We start from the raw sequence: 18081 nt of genomic DNA on the forward strand, positions 1-18081 counted from the left end.
GATGCTGACTCTGGGGAAGCTGAGCAGGGAAGAGGAGGTGATGTTTGAGCAAGCTTGAGTGATCAAGTCTTGTAGAACAGTGGTCCCCAACCCGTGGGCCGGCCGAGGACTGGTACAGTCTGCCGCCCATTAGGAACCGGGCTGTGCAGCTGGAGGTGAGCAGCAGACCAGTGGGCAAAGCTTCATCTGTCGCTCCCTGTAGCTTGCATTACTGCCTGAACCCCTCCCTTCTTCCCTCCATCCCTGGAAAATTTTCTTACATGAAACCAGTCCCTGGTACCAAAAAGACTGGGGACCACTACTCTAGAAATAGGGGAAATAAAAGAGTTGAGGGATGAGCAAATGCCAAGACAGAACTGGTCATCGACCCTGTAGTTTGTATGGCTGGGGTCCTGGGTGGTAGGGTGAAGACTTGAATAGTGGACAGATGAGTCAAATTGTCATTCCATGTAGATGGGCATAAATCTCATCTCTTAGGAGAAAGGAAAATGAAGTTAGACAGCAGGTTTAACATTACAATGGATTTAAAAAGAACCTAGTGATTGGATTAACCTTAAAGACCTGATTATCTCTCTAAACCACAGGTAATCTGAGTTCAAAGAGTTAACACAGCCTGAAGCCCCTCATTGGCCCCAGACCCTGAAAAGTTGCTAGGTGACTGCAGAAGAGAAACAAATAGAAACCCTTTTCCAATTGAGAGTAAAATTAACGGGAAAAGAGGTGTTCAGAGACTTAACACATCTCTGGAGTGTTCGTTTTTTCTTTTTTGTATTTTTAACAGTATTAGCACTTATAAGTAGTAAAAATAATTATGGTGGCTGGATTTTGACACTTAGAGAGGAAAACTTACAAGAAATGTCTGGTAACAAGCAGCTAGTAACTAAGTATAGGCTGAGACATTGGAAATATTGAAGAGCTTGGAAACAATTGCAATTTAAAATCTTAGGTTCAGAATCAGGAAGACTTTTTTTTTTAAAATTTGAAATATCCCTTTAAGAGTCATTTGGTGCAATTCATAGCCTGATTCATGCTACTGGCGGCCTCTGATTTCAGTGAGAAATGCAGAAATTTATAGGGGACTGTAAAATGTGGACAGGTTTTTGCTTTTTTAAACTGAGGTTTAAACTAGCAAACTTCTGAAGGTTTAAGAAGCCACAGAGCTGAGCAATGGGAATCTGGTTTCTTTTCCGGTCAGAACAAATAAATACACAAACACATATTTAACTCACAGAGTGTTGGAAGAGAGAAACCAGTGCTCTTTTCAAAGGAGGAAAACAAAAACTCAACCTTGTAGGCAACAGGAGAAAAGTCACATTGGCCGGCGGGCAGCACCCTGCGTTGGCAGAGGAGAAATCTGAGCTCCAGCGGCACCGGCGGCATTTGCACACAGCCACAGCCTCCCGTTTCAAGTTGCAAGTCTCTGGAGTCCCAGGCAAGGCCCCAGCCTGGCTCCCTTCTTAGAGCCCCAAGAACTGATGAGGAGCCCCTGCACCAACCATAGGACACGCAGGTGAGTCTGCCCAGAGACAAGGTCAGACCTTCCAGAGCTACTTGGCGTCTGGTCCCTGAAAGCCTCCCCCCACCCACCCCATGCCCACTTCTGCCCTGGCACTCACCTCATTTTCCTGCCTTGAGTGCTCCTGGCTGCCTGGTCCCCTTGGCCTGGCTCGTCCGCGAGCTCGTCCCCAGTGTGGTATCAGCCTTATCTTTGTTCTGAGGTCCCTGTGTGACTCTGGAATTGGCTGGCATTCTCCATTCAGGTCACGCCTTCCCCTGCCTGCAACAGATCCCCTCTCCCCCTCTCTCCCTCTGCCTTCTCCTCTCTCTCTCTCTCCTCTGACTTGCTCTTACACACACTCAGAGGAACCTGACAGAACAGAATCCGTCTTCTTCCTTACAAGATCTCCTCCTCCAGTTCCCTCCTTCATCCTGTACGGCTGCTTCCAGCTCCCGGGAGAGAATCACTGAGCAGCTCAAATAGGTATTTGTATCACCGTGTGTGTGTGTGTGTGTGTGTGTGTGTGTGTAGACAGTGGAGAGGGACAACGTCAGCTCTCCCTAGTCTCCCTTGCCAGATGGCTATAATTCTCTGCTCGTCTTCAGGACACTGGCAAAAGGACGTCAATTAACCAAGGACAATACTAAGAAGGCAATTCTAGTATCCTACACTAGGCAGGAAAAAAAGATCCAAATCCCAAAGCTTGTCTGTCTACAAACAACCACAGGCTTTTTGGTGAACTGAGCAGCTGGCCGGGCTTGTGAGCTAGCAGCCAGTCCTTCACTTGGCTAGTTGTTCCTCACCACTTGAAAGTGAGGCTTGAGTTTTTTACCAACTCAGGCTGAGCAGGGGCCTGTTACCACCCAGGGAGGACCCACCGCAGTCAAAGAGCCTCACACCCCATGGCTGTGAAGAGACCTGGGCCTGTGTACGTGGCTAGACCCAGGGATTGTGAAGAAAAGCAGCACCGGATCTCAGCCGAGCTGAAGAAGGAAATTTCCTTTCTCCACAACCATGACCACCAGTCCTGAACAAGGAGAAGGATGTCTGGTTATAAAAAGTACAGTTCACTGAGGACCTTTTCTGTGTTAGGCACAGGGCTGGGTGCAAACGTCATCTCAATTATTTCCACAAACTTGAGAGGGTCACACTATCATACCCATTTTACAGACAAGAAAACTGAGGCAAGAGAGGTCCATAACTTGCCTAGATTATCCAGCCTCTTATTACTCCTACTGCTGTCACAGCTAACAATTAACATTTACTGAGCACTATGTGTCAGGTACTGGTCTAGTAATGAGTTAACTGCTTTTGATTGTCTTTACATTTTGCAGAGGTGAGTAAGTAATATTATTCCTGCTTCCAGATGAAGAAACTGCTCAGAGAGTTTAAGTAAGTTACCCAAGATCACACAGCTAGAAAGTGATGGGGAAAAATCTGAGCTGGTATCCACTATGTTGTGCTGCTTCTCACTAACATATTATAGTGCATATGGCATTACAAATACATACCACATTCACAGAGAAACTCAATTTGAGGCATTTTTTGAAAAGAGCAATTAGACTCAGAGTTAGCTATAATCTTTCCTTTCTATTCAAGCGAACTGTGTACTTTGGACTCAAGAACATCTCTGATCCTATTTCCTCATCTGGAAAATGGGGTTTGCTATGAGACTTAAAGGAAATTATTCTTATGCTTTTTCAGCTGTTCAGTGTACTCAAGAGATGGCTCCCACCCATTCCAAGCAAGGCGGCAAACACATGCATTCTCCATACTCTGATAACACTGCTTTGGCACATTTGGGGGAACAGTGCCTTGAATCTTACTGAAGTTCTCCTTGTTCCATTTTTTCTCCAGTTGCTCTGTTTTATCACCTTTAAAGGTCAACTTCGCTAAGCTGGGCATTATTAAGAAGCTGTGTTTGATATTGTGGGTGCAAGTATATGCGATGAGGAAATGTTTGAACCTAGGCACTGTTTTTGCAAAATACTGCTTTCTGGTTTAGGCAAGAGAAAAAAAAAAATCTGTAAAAGTCCCATTAAGAAGACTCACAGGCTCCTCAGACATCAAATAACTCTCACCAACATTTTAATGATTTAAGTGTAAATGAATCAGAAACACATGGACTGCATTTCTCTTGGAATATACAAGCATTTTAAAACCAAGAGAGGAAGAACTTGGCACAAAGCACCCTGCGCCATGCAGAGGGCCCTGCCCACTAAAGACATTCCCTCCATTAGTGCTGCAGATGAGCTGGCCCTCTCCTAATTTAGGGCATATCCAGGGAAATGCAGTCATTTGTTCTGGGCAGAGAGGGGAGAGTTTGGGAGGGAAAGCCATCAGCTTCTCCTTGTAAAGTGTCACAGAGCCACTGAGCGTCCCAGAATAATTTCCTATGTTTTTTTTTTAAGGCTGCCAACGCTCAATGGGAGGCATTTGAAATATGTTCTGAGCCAAAGTTCTGCCAATATACAGCAGAGCTGATATGTGCTTCCTTGGGAGTTAGCCAAGGCTCAGATGGAATCTGCATGAAAACTGCGTGGCTCAGGACTGATCTGGCCTGGATTCAGGGCAATTTCCCATTGTGTGGGGCTGCACTGGTGATACCGTCCTGATCTTTTGATAAGAACGTCCTGGAGCGACATGAATAAATCATGAAGAGTGGGAGGAATGGAAAAGACAGTGGTCTAGGAATAGACTCAAACATGGGTAACTCATATGTGACCTTGGGCAAGTCACCTATTTTCTCTGCTGCAGGAGGGGAAGGAGGGACATCAGTTTGCTCTACTGTAAACTCAGGGGGTAGGAGTCCATTGGGAGCACAGAGCACATGTAAATGTGTGTGAGGACTATGGAATGAAATTGCAGTGGGGGTGGTGAGGTGAATTGCTAATAATCTGTTAAAAGTCAAAGAGCCCAGAGTGGCCTTCTAATCTTGAGACTTGCTTTTATCTGTGGTTATAATATCACATCACTCAGGATCCAATCATAGGTATTTAGAAAGATAATTTCTAAGAAGATTCAACTTGTTTTAAAAAATGTTGATGAAAAGGTTCACATACTTACATATAAGAAACTAACAGTATGTCAGTTAGAATCATAAAAGTGTAGAATGACGGATGTTGGCTCAACATCCCGTTAATAGTAAGGGAAACGGATCAGAAACCTACTACTAACAGAGTAAATACTACAGCATTCCTACAACTAGAACAGGGCTTTGTTTACATGTTCTACCAAAGTGTTTATTATATACAACTCTTCAGCACAGACTTTCTGGAATTCCATGAATGCGTTGGAAAAAGTAAAATATTTGGGCAAAAGTTTTTATTGACCAAATGTGAAATCCAGGCTTCCTATAGAATATCTAAAAACTGATAAATGACCCCAAAGATTATACCTTAGAATTAAATTTTGGGTTATTTAATACACTGACTGACAGAATGCTGGAAACCCTGACTTCAGAAACTATCAGATCATCAGACTAATATGGGAAATTAAAAAAATAACAATGCCTGAGCTTCGTCTCAGAAGATTAAATTCAATGAATCTTGGGAGGGGCTTTTGAATCTATAATTTTAAAAGCTCCCATGCACAAGTGTCCCATTTTGGGTACACATAATGGTGTGTCATAATTAATGACATCTTAGATTTGATGTAATATTCTTAGTATCTGCCAGATACCTTCATGTACATCAGTACATGTAATGTTGACATGTTTTTCCAGATGAGGTTCAGAGAGACTAAGTATGCCAACAAGAGGATGATCAACATCTAGAGCCTTGGACTCCTGACCCTAAATCCAGCTCTCTTACTCCTCATCTGTAGACCCCTGATTCTGCCTGTGGATTTTGAGCATTCATGAGCCATGCTGTCATGTGACTGCAAGATTTTAGGGGAGGGAAAAATAATTTATATGCAAAAAATAAACTAGGCTCTATTATGGGCTGAATTGTGCTCCTCCAAAATTCATATACTGAAGCCGTAACCCCCAGTATCTCAGAATTTGTTTGGAGACAGGATCTTTAAAGAGGTGATTAAACTGGAGGTTGTTAGGGTGGGCTCTAATCCAGTATGACTGGTATCCTTATAAGAGGAGGAGATTAAGATACAGACAACACAGAGGAAAGATGGGGTGAAGAGACAGCCATCTGTGAGCCAAGGAGAGAGGTCTCAGAAGAACAACCTTGATCTTGAACTTCCTTAAAATACCTGCCAACACCTTGAGCTTGAATTTCTAGTCTCCCAAACTGTGAGAAAATATATTTTTGCTGTTTAAACTACCTAGTCTCTGATCCTTTGTCATGGAAGCTGGGCAAACTAATACAGACTGTGTAATAGAAGTTCTCCCAAAGTGTAAGTAAGCCCATACTACCATGCTGCTGCTGCTGCTAAGTCACTTCAGTCGTGTCCGACTCTGTGCGACCCCATAGACGGCAGCTCACCAGGCTTCCCCGTCCTGTGTCAAGCTAATTTCAAGCATCACATACACGGAATTAACAAACACTGGGTCAGTTAAGGTTTTGTTTGGTAGGTGATAAGAGAAACCTTGACTAGTGCTGAAACAGAGTTTATTTTCCTTGTGTAGCAAGAAGTGAGGCAGAAGGTGGGCCTGAGGACATTTTCTTTTTTTTTGTCTTCTGCCAGTCCTAGGAGGGGTGATGTGTCCTAGGGTTAGGTACATGAAAAATAGACCATCTGTTATGGGCTGAATTATTTCCTCCCCAAAATCATATATTGAAGCCTTAACTCCCAGTATCTTAAAGTATGAACATATTTGAAGACAGGAGCTTTAAATAAGTGATTAAGTTAAAATAGGAATGAATGGGCCTAATCTAATTATTAATGTAAGAAGAAGAGTTTAGGATACAGACAACACAGACAGTAGGGAGACCATGAGGGAATGCAGTAAGAAGGCAGCCATCTGCAAGCCAAGGAAAAGGCTCTCAAAAGAAATTAAAGCTGCCAACACCTTGATCTTAGACTTCTGGCCTCTATAACTGTGAGAAAATGAATGTCTTTTACTTGAGTGACCAGTCTGTATTTCAGTATGGCAGCCCTAGGAAGCTAATACACCATCTATACTTGCCTTACCTTTGCTCACCTAAATATGTTTGATACAAATCATAGTTGCTCTTCACTCATTTTAGGTCTCCCCTCCCCCAGAAGTTCCTCAGATGCTAAGACCACATGGATCAAGAAGATACAACCATCAGACAGGATTAATTAGGCCTTAAGAAGCAAATGAATAGCAGGGGTCAGACCTTGTGAAAGGTCAGGGGGTTCAGGATTATCACCTCCCTAACTCTCTAGTGCTGTTTCATGACCATTACTTTTCCAAACTCCTTCTAAATTCCCCTGCTTTTCTATCATTCTGGCACACTCTACTCATCTCTACTACTGTCATCTTCCAATTTCTTTATCCTATCCTCTGTTCCTTTCATTCATAACTTAGGCGTGTGACACTATGCTCACCTCTCCTTCCCGATTCCTCCTGACATCCTGAGTGACAGTGGTCTCTCATTGCTTGACCTAGTTTAATGATGATTTCTTCCATTTCACCATAGCCAGCTACTCTACTTATAGCCATATCTATGTCTGAAATCTCACTCTTGTGATACCCCATTCCCTGACCACTGTCTCCCATCTTTCTAAGTCTGACTTCTTCAATAACCCTAGAATTCAACCTCATCAGGATAGCTAGCCCTCTTACACCATTCCAATTCTAGTCTATCAGATTCTCTTGGCTTTATATCTTTTCTGCATTCCACAAACAAGCACCATCACTCCTTAGTGGATTCTTTTTTTTTTTAACCAGTTTCTCGACTCTCTTCTTACTTAAGAGGAATGATTCTTAATATTTCTGGTAAATCATTGAGAATCTAATGAAAGCCAGATCCTTCTGTTTTGAATATCCCCAACAAGACCACATAATTCATTCCCTCACTCCTTCAATTCTTTCTAAAAATGTCACCTTATTAGTGAGGTCCTTCCTGGCCACTCTATTACTTCTATTCTCACCCCCATTTGCTCTCCCCATATTCTGCTTCATTTGTCTTTGTGGCACTAGCCACCAGCTAAGATGGTATTTATTTTAAGTTTTCATTGGTTTGTTGCTTGTTCTCTACCCCATTAGAATAACACTGTCTATGAGTGGACAAGTATTTTTGTATGTTTTTTGTTTACTGCTCTATTCCCAGTACCAAGAATAATGCCCTTGGCTTGCACAAAATAGGACCTTAATAAACATTTGTGGAATGAGTTTTCTTCCAAGAAACATTTAATAGGCACTATTCTTCAAATTTGGGATATAATTTCAGGGGCTTGATGGCTCTCCTAAAACAATGAAGCTCAGAAGCTCAATTGTAACCAGTCTTCTCAAATATTTTTCATACATCCCACTATAGTTTTAAAAATCATTACATACTGATCACTAGCAAATCTACTACTTCTTTAGTCTAAATGTCTTTCCATAGTTCCTCATGCTTAAGTCAAATGTCTATTCTCATCTCCATCTCAAGGTTCCATTAGGCAGAAGTCATTTTCTATATCCAACCTGCTCATTTTCTCATATGAACAATGTTCATGAACTACTAGCAAATCAAAAATTCAAGCCAGATATTTGAGTGTCATCACTGACTTATTTTTTCCTTTTCTTCTCATCTGCCATCAATCAATAAATCCTACTGTTTACATATAAGTATCTTTAAATCCATCATTATGCATAACATCCATTCCCCATTGCCCTTGCACTAGTGGAATGATTCATTAGTTTTCATTGGATTATTTCAATAACTTCTCATTGGTTTCTTTACCTTTAGTACCACTCTTCTAAGTATATAAGTCTCATTAATTCTCTCCCTTTGATAGACCTTTCAGATCCTTCCTTTGCCTAGAGAATAAAATAAAAATACCTTAGAATAGCCTTTGAGCCTTAAAGTCTAATGCTGCCGTGAAACTGAAGTAGCCTACAGTGCTGAGCCAACATGTGGAGGACAGCTGCCTGGAGAATGGCCTGGATCCACAGCAGACTGCCTAAGCGAGAAAGAAACTGTTGTGTGAAGCCACTGAGCTCTTGGTATTGTTTGTTACTGTAGATAATTTAGCCTGCTCTGACTGACACAATACTCTTATATGGGTTTATTCTTTCACCTCTGTATTTTCCCCCAGAACCAGCACGCCTACACATCATACTTTACTGTCTAGAACTGGTACCAAACTAGTTTCATATTCCAGATTTTATCATGCTCTCTCATGTCTGTAGGCACTTACATACTTGGTTCTATTGGTCTTTAATGCTGTTTTCTTCCTCATTTGTCTACAGAACTTCCTCTTATTTATCATTTGAAATCTTTCTTAAACATCAGCTTCTCTGGAAAATTTTCCCCAATCATTCAGCATGGAAGTAAACACTACCTTTGTTCCTTACACTTAAACTTTAAATTTTACTTTAAATTGCATGTGTCAAATTATAGAGCAATTTTTTTGTTGATTTGTGTCATTCTTTCATCACAATAATTTGAGGGTCTGAACAATATCCTTTGTACTTACAACTCAATAAATGCTTATTGAATGTATAGATGTCTAAATAAAATTTTAGAAAGGTATCAGGACAGGTAAACATATAATTAAGTCTATAATTATAAATTATGATGACTGCTACACAGAAAGAGAGCTATGAGAGAGGCTAATAGAAGGGCTTAATTTATGCAGAGTGGTCAGCAAAGTCATGGTGAACTGTTATTTAAAATCAATAGGATGAGTACAAGTTTGCTAGTGAGGAGCTGGTGATTTCTCAATGATGGACTACCCTACTTGGACATCACATGTGTGGAAACTCCCCATTTTTATAACCCAGTTCATAGAAATAATAAAGATATAGAAATGTGAACAGCTGCACTCAGAGGCAAGAAAAGGAATGACCTGTGGATGAGGAAGTGGGAAAGTCCATAAAAGGAAGGCGGTAGATGAGAAGTTATGGCAGTGAGTTTCCCACAGTGGGAACCCATCTTGACCATGTGGGAGGTCTTCATAGTCCCGCTGGGGCTGACAAGACTGTATGTAAAGTCACTGGGAAAGGAGAGAGAATCACCAACACAGAAAAATTGCCAAACAATAGTCAACAAATATTTCTCAAAGCCTATATATGGAAAAGTGATACTAAACTCAATAAGAAAAGGATTTCATGGAAGGAAATAGAGTCAATAGAACCACAAGAACAGAATTTTAAAATAACTGTCTCCAGAAAGTTAAAGGAGGGGATATCATCTATGAGAAAAGGAGAAAGATTTGAAATACGAACAGGTTGAAATGCAAAAAAGAAGCACTGGACAATTAATGAAATTAAAGTAACAATTTACATTTATTAAATGTTTATTGAAATTAAAAAATAAGATGCAATTGTAAGTATAAATAGCTGAATGGCTGCAAATGAAAAATTAATTAATGATTTGAAAAATCAAGCTGAAGAATTCTCTCAGATAAAGAGATCAGAAGTATAGAAAAAAATAAAGGGATATAGATTCTGAAGTTCTTACATATGTCTACTAGAATTTTCTTTAAAAATGAAATAAAGAGGGGGAATGTGAAACAATCTTTGATGATATATTGGCCTTAATTTTCCCAGAATTGAGAAAAGATAAGAATTCTCAGACTGAAAAGATCTACCAAGGCCCAGGTGAGATATTTACATAAAATTAGACCTAGATTCCTTGTCATGAAAGGTCAATGTATTAAGAATAAAATTAGAATCTTAAAATTACCAATTTTTAAGAGAAAAAAATTAAATTAGATTATCATTCATACATTTTCACCAGCCACGTGGAAACAAAAGGGAAATAGAGAATATCCAAATGTGAAAAAAGAAAATACCTTTAAATTTATCATTTTTTTACTAAGAATTATATACATGAAGCTGAAATAATGAAGACATTTTCAGACTCTAAAAAGCCTACCATTTGCAGGCCCTTTCAGAAAGAGTTACTGGAGGATGTTGGAGCTGGTTAGCGTTGGTGAAATTGTGGAGAAATAAGCACACTAGAACCCTGGTGTCTCAGATGATAAAGAATCCATCTGCAGTGTAGGAGATCTGGGTTCGATCCCTGGTTTGGGAAGATCCCCTGGAGAAGGAAATGGCAACCTCTCCAGTATTCTTGCCTGGAGAATTCCATGGACTGGTCTGGTGATCATGGAGTCACAAAGCCCCTGGGTTCACAAAGAATTGGACATGACTGAGCAACTAACACTTTCAACACTTTCAAGTACACGCATATCATGCTTGTCAGAACATAAAGTGGCCTGGCTACTTGGAATACAATCTGGGGATATTAACAAAAGAAAAATGGGCATATCCTACAAACCAATAATCTTACCTCGAGATACCTGTCTCAGAGAAACTTCTATTTGCAAACATATTTATTGTAGCATTATTTGTCAAGGTGAAAAATGGGCTTCCATGGAATAATGGCTAAATATAATATAGTCATACTATGGAACACAAAACAACAATAAGAAGGGATACGGAAGATCTATTGATATATGCATCAACCTGGATTTATCTCTAAGATTTACTGTTGAGTGAAATGGGCAGGTTGAAGAATGGTATATGCATTAGGATACAATTTATTTAATGAAAAAGCAATAGGTTCAACACGAAATACACATTTTGCTCATTTCATAGATATTTTGCATATATTTTCCATATATAACTGACAAAAGTGGAAGGAAATAAATCAAAAATAACTAGTTACTTGTGTGGAGGATGTGGTGAGAGGCTTTATTCATATTTATAATAAGCAAAACTTTTAGTGACTGATCAAGGCTGTTTAAGCAGGGAATTTTAAGGGTAAAAGAGGACTCTGGGTATTGTGAGGAAAATGGATTTGGAGGCCAGTTTGGAGCCTGTTGCAGTACTTAGGACCATTAGGCACTCTGGGCACAGAGCCTGGGGCCCATGAAAATGTTTTAATTTCTTTTAAAATCAGAATTAAAAAATAAAATGATAATGGATATATAATAAAGAATCCAATTATCTTTGTAGCAATGCAACACTAAAATATAACATTTGTTTATTTATTTATATTTTTATGAATAAAGCCCAGGTTAGGGGAGAGAATGCCTGGATGGATTGGACTGGTAGTGGTGAACATGGAACCCAGAGGATAAAGACAAAATATATTTTGTCTTTCAGAAAAGCCTGAACCTGGCTGTAAATTGAGAGTGAGAAATTCAGGGAAAGGAAGACAGCAAAGACAACTCCCAGAATTCTGACTCAAGATTGTGTTGTTGCCACTTACTGAGATGGGGGAAGAGAGGGAGAAGGTGAGTGGGGGTCAGGGTGTAAGGGGCCTTGCATGCCACACTAGATGCAGAAAACCTACTAGGCAGGCTGAGGATTTTCTCAACTCTGGATAAGTCCGAGAGTCACATGGGGAGCTTGACAAATTCAAATTTCTGCCACAGCTCCCAGACTTGATCCCATCCAAAATCTTGAAAGGGTTGAGGAACACTGACATTTTAGGCCACAGAAAGGCAAGATTTTTAAACAGAGAATGACCTGATCAGGTAGCGTTTTGTTTTGTTTTTAAATTCATATTTGATAGCAGTAATGAGTTCACAAGAGATTGGAGGATAATCAGGAACTATAATACCTAAAAAACCCAGGCTGTCTGATTGTCAGCCACTCCCAGGCTAGGAAAAATTTAATGGAACTAAAGCTGTTTGGAAAAGAGCTGAAAAGACCTCCTGGCCAGACCCAGCCCAGAGCACAGCTTGGCTGAAGCCCAGGGGCATTTGGAGCACATGGGCCTTGGGGCCATCAGCGTTCTCTGGCCAAACCGCAGTGCTAATTTAAATGTTCAGTTGTCACAAAACAGTGAACCTGAACCATAATGAATTTTTAAAAGCAGGATTTTAAGACCAAAAGTACTTCACACACACAAAAAAGCATTGCAAGAAAGCTGGCCATCTCTCAGATAATGATTTTTAAGTGGTGGGCTTCAAAATATTTTCAGGCCCTAGATGAAGGGGCTGAAGCAGGAAGGGGCACGAGTTCTGTGTGTGTCTTTACCATATAGGACTGTGAAGTATGCCTCTTCTGAAGACATGCCAGCAGACCCTGATAGTTAACGTGATACTCAGTGCTGCACTCATCAGGACAGTGAGGGTATTTGGGTAAGCTGTGCTAACTCTCTGGGCCTGAGTTGTTTTGTTTTTCCCCACAAGATGGGAGAAATGAGAGCACTTTTTTTCACATCTTGTTTCAAGGAAACAGTTGTTCTTAAAGTCTTTTAAATGAGTGATACCTTTGGGATTCTAAGAAAAGTTGACCTTCTCTGGAGAAAAGTATAAAGTTTTCCTGTATCTAGATATTTATAAGACTGGTGATTAATCCTTGGTGATGTGAAAGTGAAATTCGCTTAGTGGTGCCCGACTCTTACGGAATTCTCCAGGCCAGAATACTGCAGTGGGTAGCCTATCCTTTCTCCAGTGGATCCTCCCGACCCAGGAATCAAACCTGGGTCTCCTGCATTGCAGGCGGATTCTTTACCAACTGAGCTATGAGAGAAACCAATCTTTGGTAATGTTTATAAATCACCTGCAAAGCTCCTGGCCCTTTGTGGAGATTCAACCAATAGTAGTTGTTATTAATATAATTAGAAAGTAAGAGTAAGGACCATGAAAGGTATACAAAGAAAGTGGCCTTCAGGATGGGCCTGAAAAGATGAGTAGGCTTTCAACAGGCCGAAAGGAAAACAAGAGCTACAGTAATGGCAAAAATTGAAGTAAGACTCAGTGATGAAGGGAGTATGCAGGATGAGTAATACTACTGAGACTTAGCTCCGTTCTAGGTGTGATATGCATTATTTACTTCAACCTCTACAATGAGATATTGTTAGAGAATAGGAAACAGAGAAAAGGAAATGTTCTTACTCAGAATTACCCACTCAACTTTGCTCCTGCTTCCTTAGCAAATAATTGATTATTTTTCTGTCAATACAGGTTCATTTGCACTTTCTAGAGATTTAAGGCAATGGAATCACATAGCATATATTCATTTTTGTCTGGCTTCTCTCACTTAGCATAATTATTTTGAGATTCCCTCATGTTGTTACACATGTAATTACTTCATATGTCATGATTCGCTTATTCATCTGTTCATGGACACCTGGATTATTACCAGGTTTCAGCTATTACAAATAAAGCTTCTATGAACATTCATGTATGTGTCTTTATTTGGAAAGATGCTTCCATTTTTATTTGGTCCATCTCTAGGAATGGGATGGCTAGATCAGATTGTTGGTGTATGTCTAATGTTTTAATACACTACCAAACACTTCTCCAAAGTGGTTGTACAATTTTACATTACTCAATAGTGAATGAGCATTCCAGTTGTGCCATACTTGTGCCCAAACTTGGTAAGTTCGATTTTTGAAAAACTTTAACCATTATCATATATATGTAGAGGTATCTCATTGAATTTTAATTTGCATTCCCCTAATGATGAATGATTTTGAGCATTTTTAAGTGTTTTCATTCATGTATAAGTTTTGGTAAATTGTTCAAACCTTTGCCTTTTTAGAAATTTTTTGTGTTTTTTTTTCCTAATTATTGATTTATTTATATATGAATCCACTGTATATGGGACTTCCTAGGTGACACTAGTAGTAAAGAATTTGCCTGCCAATGCAGGAGACACAAGAGCCATGGGTTTGCTCCCTGTGTCAGGAAGATACCCTGGAGGAGGAAATGGCATCCCACCCCAGTATTCTTGCCTGGAAAATCCCATGGACAGAGGAGCCTGGCTGGCTACAGTCCATGGGGTCATAAAGAGTCCAACATGATGAAGAGTCTAAGCACACCACTGTATATGAGATGCGTAATTTGCAAATATTTCTCCCTCGTCCATGGCTTGTCTTTTCATTACTTTAATGTTTTTTGCAGAGGAAAAGTTTTTAATTTTGATGAAGTACAAGATCAATTTTTTTCTTCTATAGATCATGCTTTTGGTGTTGTATCAAGAAAATCTTTGCTTAACCCAAGTATTCACAATAATAAAATACCATGTACTGGGGGTTTAAACAACAGACATTTATTTTTGACATTTATTTTTCAGTTTTGGAGGCTGGGAAGCCGAAAAGCAAGGTGCCACAGACTGGGTTTCTGGTGAGAGCCCTTTTCCTGGTTTGCAGACTGCCTTCCTGTGGTGTCCTCATATGGGAGAGGGAAAGGGTGTCTTTTCTTATAAGGATGCTAATCTAATCATGGGCACCACCCTCATGATCTCCTCCAACCTTAATTACTTCCCAGTTTCCACCTCCAAACTATCTCATTGAGGAACAGGGCTTCAATATACGAATTTTGGGGGATACAAATGTTCAGTCTGTAACACCAAGGTCACAATAGTTTTTCCTTTTTTTAAAAAATTTTATTTCTTCTAAAATTTTTAGATTTAGATTCACATTAGGCCTATGATACTATGATTTACAGTTTGGTCTATGATCCATATGGAGCTGATTTTTGTACATTGCACAAGATTTGGACTGAAGCTCATTTTTTAGCATATAGATATCCAATTGTTTCAGCATCACTTGTTAAAAGGACCATCCTTTCTCCACTGATTTGCTTTTACACCTTTGTCAGTTGTCCTTAAGTGTGAATTTGTATCTGGTTTCTCAATCTGCTCTGTTCATCTATTTGTGGATCTTTATGCCAGTACCACATTGTCTTAATTACTGTAGCTTTAGAAAAAACTAGAAATATGTAGTGTTAGCTCTCCTGCATTGTTCTTTTTCAAAGTTGTTTTAGAAAGAGTTTGTTAGTTCCTACCAGAAAGCCTGCTGTGATTTTGATTGGAATTCTGTTGAATCTAAACATCAGTTTGGGGAAGAATTGGCGTCTTAAGAATAATTAAGTATTCATATTAAGAACATTCAGTATTCTTAAGTGAACACCATATATCTCTTAACTTATAAAGTTCTTTAAAATTTCTCTCAGTAATGATTTGTTGTTTTTAGTGAATAGTTCTTATCTACCTATTGTCATATTTATCTCTAGGTCTTTCATAAATTTTGATTTCATTGCATATGACACTTTTGATTTCTGATTGCTCATTGCTAATATAGAAATATAAGTGATTTCTTTCTGTCTGTCTGCAATCTTACTGAATTTACATTTTAGTTATGATAACTTTTTTTAAGATCCCCTCAGATTTTTTACATAGATGATCATATTATCAAAAGAATAAAGACGGTTTTACTTCTTTTCTTTTCCTTGCTTTGTTGCACTGGCAGGAACCAAAAGTGTAATATTGCATAGAAGTGGAGACTGAACATAAAAGTTTTATTCTTGATCTTATGGAGAAAGCATTCAGTCTTTGCCATTACGTTATTTGCTAACTGTGGGGTTTTTGTAGTTGTCATTTATCAGATTGAGGAAGTTCCCATCTATTCTTAGTTTGCTAAGAATTTATACCAGGAATGGCTGTTGGGTTTTATCAGTTATTTTTTTCTGCCTTTATTTATTTATTTATTTTGGCCATGCCACACGGCTTGTGCGATCTCAGTCCCCGACCAGGTAGTGGAAGCACAGAGTCCTAACCACTGGACCTCCAGGGAATTCCGTTTTCTACTTTTATTGACATAATCATATGATTTTTCGTTTGTTAATATTTAAAATGTCAGTATTAAAAATTTACCACTTTAAAAATATGGTAAATTACATTGATTTATTTTCTCGACTTTTTCAGAAAGTTAATCTTGCATTAACTCTACTTGGTTATGATATATTAATCTTTTTGTAGATTGTTGAATTCAATTTTATAAAATTTTGTCAATAATTTTTTATATATGGTTTTGAGGCATACTGGTATGAAGTTTTCTTATAACATTGGCTTCAAAGAATGAGTTGAGAAGCATTCCCTTCTCTCCAATTTTATGGAAGAGTTTGTATAGAATTGGCATTCTTTCTTTCTTAAGCATTTCTTAATACAGTGAAATTATATAGGCTTGACTTTCCCCCCCTTCTTCTCTGTGGGGAGATAATTTTAACTACAAATTCCACTTATTTAACAGATAAAAGGTTGTACAAGTTATCTGTTTCATCTTGAGTAAATTATTGTGTTTTTCAAGGAATTTGTACATTTTATCTATGCTGTCTTTTTTAAAATTTATTTTTAATTGGAAGTTAATTACGTTACAATATTGTGCTGGTTTCTGCTTAATGGCGTAACATTGTTTACTGTAGTATTGCTTTATTGTACTTTTACTACTTATAAAATCTTTAGTAATGTCACCTCTCTTATTCCTGAATTTGGTAATCTGCATCTTCTCTCTTTTTGTGCTGATCAGTTTTGATAGAAGTTTGTCAACTTTATCACCTTCTCGGAGAGGCTGCTCTTGATTTCATTGATTTTTTTTCCCCCAACATATCTCTATTGCATATTTTTAATGGATTTATCCTCCAGTTCTTTAAAGTTGTGTATCTGGAAAGGTCTTTACCCTTCTTTTGTTTCAAAAAGATATTCTCACGGAAGCAAAAGAGTCTGTATTAATTTGAGTGCAAAGAAAGGCATAATTAACATGACAGTATACATATATCAAGCACTTAGGTTATGCCAACAATCTTCTGAGTTAAACATCATTATTATTTGCATTATACAGACTTGGAGACTGAGGCTCAGAAAAATTTAAGGTTTCCAATGTCATATACCCAACAAGCAACAAAGCGACATTTACACAACTCCGGAGTCTCTAATCTTAACAAGGTAGACAAGATTCTGCTGTCTATCAAGAAAATAAAGGACATATGAGTATACACTCCAGGAAATGCTTCATGCTTGTAGTCCTGAGAAAAAAACTTAAGTCACTTGAGAGTCATTCCAGACTTTTTCCAGGACAATGGTCTTAGCAGGAAACTCCTGGGACCCTGTGAAACCATACAGCTCCCCAGAGACACTTACACAGAACACAACCAACAAAACTCCAGGACATAGCTTACTGATCAAAGCCACCCAAAGTCATTCCCAGAGCCTGAGAAATGGCTCCATAAAATTAGCAGCTGGGGGTTGGAATGGGTGTTGGTTCTAAGAGGGCATTTCCCTATGGATGGTTGCGCACATTTAGATGAAAAGACAGCCTCGCTAATAGTGTTGGGTGGGGCAGCATGTTCTTTTTTCAAATGTTCTGTGGAAATAGCATGGACAAAGAACACTGGGTCTGCACACATGCTACCTGAATGGATGGATTCAGATCAAAGAACCTGAGCATCCCATGTTACTTGCCTGGGCCTGTTTCCTCATCTATAACAAAAAGACATGAGTGGTCGTTCAGCAAAAGACATGAGTGGTCGTTCAGCCTACCATTTGGTGCTACAAAAGTGAGAAAGATAATTATTGTTGCTGTTAATACTTTTCTGAACGTTTCAGGATTCTGCATGGAGATACAATGAAAACATTTTATATCACACACTGAAAACTGAAATATACCAAAAAAGCTGCACCAAGTTAGGATTTGGAACAGAAATTATTTACAAAATAGGCAATGCTACTGGGCATGTTTTGGTCTTCAATTAAATTCTTTTTAAACTCT

The 18081-nt window shown here is 39.0% G+C and overlaps 1 protein-coding gene and 1 long non-coding RNA gene across 7 annotated transcripts in view; one reads left to right on the forward strand and one right to left on the reverse strand.

Moving 5' to 3' along the window:
• MASP1 (mannan-binding lectin serine peptidase 1 (C4/C2 activating component of Ra-reactive factor)) overlaps positions 1-1970 on the reverse strand; it is a 69250-nt gene extending 67280 nt beyond the window's left edge. For 3 of the 6 annotated variants that reach the window (XM_010853917.1, XM_010853916.1, XM_010853914.1), the window contains exon 1: positions 1617-1968. In XM_010853917.1, the coding sequence (XP_010852219.1) occupies positions 1617-1621 (5 nt within the window). In that variant the 5' untranslated portion in view covers positions 1622-1968. Of the gene's footprint in view, positions 1-1616 lie in introns of all 6 variants that reach the window. The other 3 variants (XM_010853915.1, XM_010853913.1, XM_010853918.1) reach the window with 3 other exon arrangements.
• LOC104998635 lies at positions 1896-12954 on the forward strand. Its single transcript, XR_826489.1, has 3 exons — positions 1896-1981; positions 11685-11815; positions 12571-12954. It is a non-coding gene; the product is annotated as an uncharacterized LOC104998635 (long non-coding RNA).
• The last annotated feature ends 5127 nt before the right edge of the window (positions 12955-18081 follow it).

This window comes from Bison bison, unplaced genomic scaffold, assembly GCF_000754665.1.
Source record: "Bison bison bison isolate TAMUID 2011002044 unplaced genomic scaffold, Bison_UMD1.0 scf7180017864333, whole genome shotgun sequence".
Taxonomy (NCBI): domain Eukaryota; kingdom Metazoa; phylum Chordata; class Mammalia; order Artiodactyla; family Bovidae; genus Bison; species Bison bison.